The following is a 3,561-nucleotide window of genomic DNA, read 5'->3' as shown; positions in this document are numbered from 1 at the left end:
AACAACTACAAGCTAAAGGGGAAAATTTCACCTTGTTCCAGAAGGGATATGAAAGTAGTTGTTGAACATTTTCATCATGCTTCCTATTCATCCATGGTTTCACGTCCTCTCCCCAAATCTCCGATGTGTGTCACACTCCAGCATTTCCCATTATTTTGCCCCTCTGCCTGTTGCTTCTCTTACCCTCCACACCCCATCTCTTGCATTCTCTGTCCCCACTCTTCCTCTCCTTCATTCCTTGTTTCACCATATTCTCTTTCTCACCTTATCTGTTACACTGATCTCTGCTCCTTCTCCCTCACCTCATCACCATTCCCATATGGACACACTCACCTCGTTCTGCATAACCAGTTTTAAGACAGCCTGATCAGTATTTGGCAGGTGTGTTCATTTTCCTTGAATTTCAGTCTCTGGTTACTCAACATATTTCTCCTGGAACAGGATGCTCTCTTCCCAGCAAATAGGTCTGAGCTTGCACAGTCAGTCCACTAATCAATCTCATGTTCCAGAGAGTCACTATCTGAGTGGACTTATCCTGGACCCATTATATAAATGCAATTGCAAAGAAAGCACGACAGTGCCTCAACTTCCTTAGAAGGCTGCAGACATTCAGCATGACATCAGAAACCTTGACAAACTTTGGGAGATGTGTAGTGGAAGTGTGTTGACTTGCTGCATTACAGCCTGGTATAGGAATACCAATGCCTTTGAACCAAAAATCCTACAAAAGGTAATAGATTCGGCACAGTACATAATGGGTAAAGCTCTCCGAGCAACTGAGCACATCTATATGAAATGCTGTTGTTGGAAAGCAGCATCTATCATGTTATTCTGTTATTCCATGCTCTTGTTATTGATTGCTATTTTATTTATAGTTGCATTTCAACAGTTTGTATTCTTCTGTTCTCTTGCTCTTTTATTGATCCTGTTTTTAGTTACTATTCTATAGATTTGCTGAGTATGCCTGAAGGAAAAAGAATCTCACTGTTTTTTATGCATGTACTCCAATAATAAACTTTACTTTGAACAGATGGTACAGAGGAGAACATGAAAATGACATAGAAAGAAACACCAATGGACAATCCCAAAGCATTTAATGAGTGTAGTAAGGGTAACCAGGAAACAAGCCGATTCCATTGGGAACAACCTCTTCATGGAGCAGGTTATCACTGAAAAAGGCAGATTTGGTATCGTCTTATTTCCTCCTCCAGGAACTAAGATGTATCCCAGTCTGTTGTGTGAGATTGCTCTGGGGCAGAAATTTTTATCGCTAAACTATCCACAAGTGAAGAGAAAGGCGAACAAAGAGCGGTTAATGTGATAGTTGTATTGCAGAATGGTAGCACCGATAAACCAGGGAAGTACAAGGATCTGACATTTTGCAGAAACAAAATCTAAAAGACATGAATCATACATGCTTGCTCAGTTAGTGGTTACTCATAGATTATCAAAAAAGTATTGTTGAGAAAAGATGCTTCACCAATTGAGCAACATTTTGGAGAGGTAACAAAATGTATGGCAAAGGACAGTTTGGTTGTTGTTTTCCCATGTCTGATATTGTCATAGACAACAAATCCAAAGGGTTAGAGCTCAGTGGATCCAGACTCAATTGCATAGATGTATGTCTCAGAGCGGCTGCAAAAGAATATCAAGGGAGGGTGAAATGCCAGAGGTCGAGCTGCACAGTGGAACCAATGACAAATAGAAAGGGGGGGAAGAGATCCTGCACAGTGGGTACAGGGAGTCAGGGGAAAAGCTGAAGAACAGGATTTTCATCATGTCTGAGGGAGGGCAGCATTGAGGAAAAGAGATGTGGTCTTAAACTCTCTGGGCAGATGGTGGAGAGATGGAGGGTGAATTAGAATCAGCAGATTGTTTATCAGCTGGGTGGAACATTTACTTCCCATTTTGGAAATGGTTGTAATGTCTTCCAGTTATTTAGCACCAGACCACCACTTAGAAATGATAGAAAGGCTTTTTTTAACCCAGTTTTCAGTGCCTTTGTTTGACTCTTCTGGATTTTGCTTCTGTTCCTCTGATGACATATTCACATTGTCAGCTTCCTTTATTAACACTGCCCACTCCTTGATCTCTGTCAGTGCCAGAATTCTGTCCAGAAACCCAGGCTTGGCCTCTTCTCTCTCAGACTGAATTAGTAGCTCAATATAGGCTGGGGTGGATAACGGATTTGGTCTCAGAGCTATCTTTTCAAGTCTCCTAATGCTCATGGATAATTGTTCAATAAACTTCAGCACTGTCTTCTGAACCACACCAAACTCTTGCTGAAGCTTCGCCATGATTTTCTGCTGAGTCATCTTCTCACCATAGGCCGTCTCATAATTTTTTTTCAGCTCATCGTATGTTCTCTTCTCCTTTTTGGTTTTATACTCAAACCTGTATTTCTGGTTAAAGTGAACACTCCAGACACATTTTTGGGGACAGACAGTGCAGTTCCCATTGCTGTCCATTGCTGCACACTTAGATTTTTCTGCATCATTTGCAATCGCACAGGGATAGTGACAGGTGAAGCGACATTTTTGACAGTTGGTTATGTAATTGCCAGTCCCACTGATATCTTCCTCCACTGGAGATGTAATTTCAATCTCATACTCAAAGTCTTTATTTGCATCCAGCTTGGTCTGGCGTTGGTTCAGAATCTGTTGTGTTTTCCTGAGTTCCTCCTGTTTGGTCAGGCCAACTCTGATCTGAACCTGCAACCCCTCCACTGTAGTCTCCAGCCGCTCACGTTCCCTCAAAACCTCTCTGGTCAAACATAAACTTCTTGTTTCAACTTTGTTGAGAGCCTGAAAGAATTTCTTCATACTGTTCTCTCCCATCTTCCAGAACATTGCATCAAAATTATTACTATAATCTTCTCCGCTTTCACCAGAAGTACCCTTATCCCTTATCTGCAGCACTTCCAGTAGCCGGACAATTGGCAAACATGACAGAATTGTTAAACTTGAAGTGAACTGGCACACCATTTTTATCTTTGGGACATGGTACCTCAGCTGCATTCAAAGCCTCTAGAACAGTGGGATGCTTTCCATCTGCAAATGTCACCAGTATCTGAATATTCTCTGCAATATCTTTGCCAAAAACAGAAAGAATTGAATCAAAAATATATTTTTGTGTGTGAGTCAGGCGAGCCAAAGAGGCTTGAACAACAAAACACACAGCATGAATTTGATCAACACCCTGTGGAGAGGTGAAAAACTCTCGGATGTGCTCAGTGATCAAGTGATCTCGGCTTATTCCCCTGGTGTCTCCAAATCCTGGCGTATCGATGATAGTCAGAGAGTAATCAATTTTAAATCCTACCTGATGGTGGAGTTCGTAGGCAGTGATGGAGGATGTCTGACTTTCAGCCTGGGATTTTCCTGTCTCTTCATGTATTAACTTGTATCTGAAGTCATCTTCCCATTTCACGCCCAAGATGTAGTTGATCATCCCATTGATGAGGGTCGTCTTTCCTGACCCTGTTGCTCCCAGAACCATAATTGTCTTCATTCTGTGTTTTGTACTATGCTTTCCAAAGGAGAATTTCACAAGGTGTTTCAT

At 41.7% G+C, this 3,561-nt stretch overlaps 1 protein-coding gene across 1 annotated transcript; it reads right to left on the bottom strand.

Moving 5' to 3' along the window:
• Nucleotides 1-2,896: 2,896 nt before the first annotated feature.
• LOC134341108 (uncharacterized) lies at nucleotides 2,897-3,561 on the bottom strand. The gene has a single exon (XM_063038870.1). The coding sequence runs from the start codon at nucleotides 3,559-3,561 to the stop codon at nucleotides 2,899-2,901; it is 663 nt and encodes a 220-aa protein (XP_062894940.1). The 3' UTR covers nucleotides 2,897-2,898.

The sequence above is a fragment of the Mobula hypostoma genome (assembly GCF_963921235.1).
Source record: "Mobula hypostoma chromosome 5 unlocalized genomic scaffold, sMobHyp1.1 SUPER_5_unloc_1, whole genome shotgun sequence".
Taxonomy (NCBI): Eukaryota; Metazoa; Chordata; class Chondrichthyes; order Myliobatiformes; family Myliobatidae; genus Mobula; species Mobula hypostoma.
This window is presented reverse-complemented; position numbering and strand designations above follow the sequence as displayed.

What these genes read in the sequence shown, in the direction of transcription:
- LOC134341108 (XM_063038870.1), bottom strand. Translation starts at nt 3,561, where the DNA reads ATGAAACACCTTGTGAAATTCTCCTTTGGAAAGCATAGTACAAAACAC.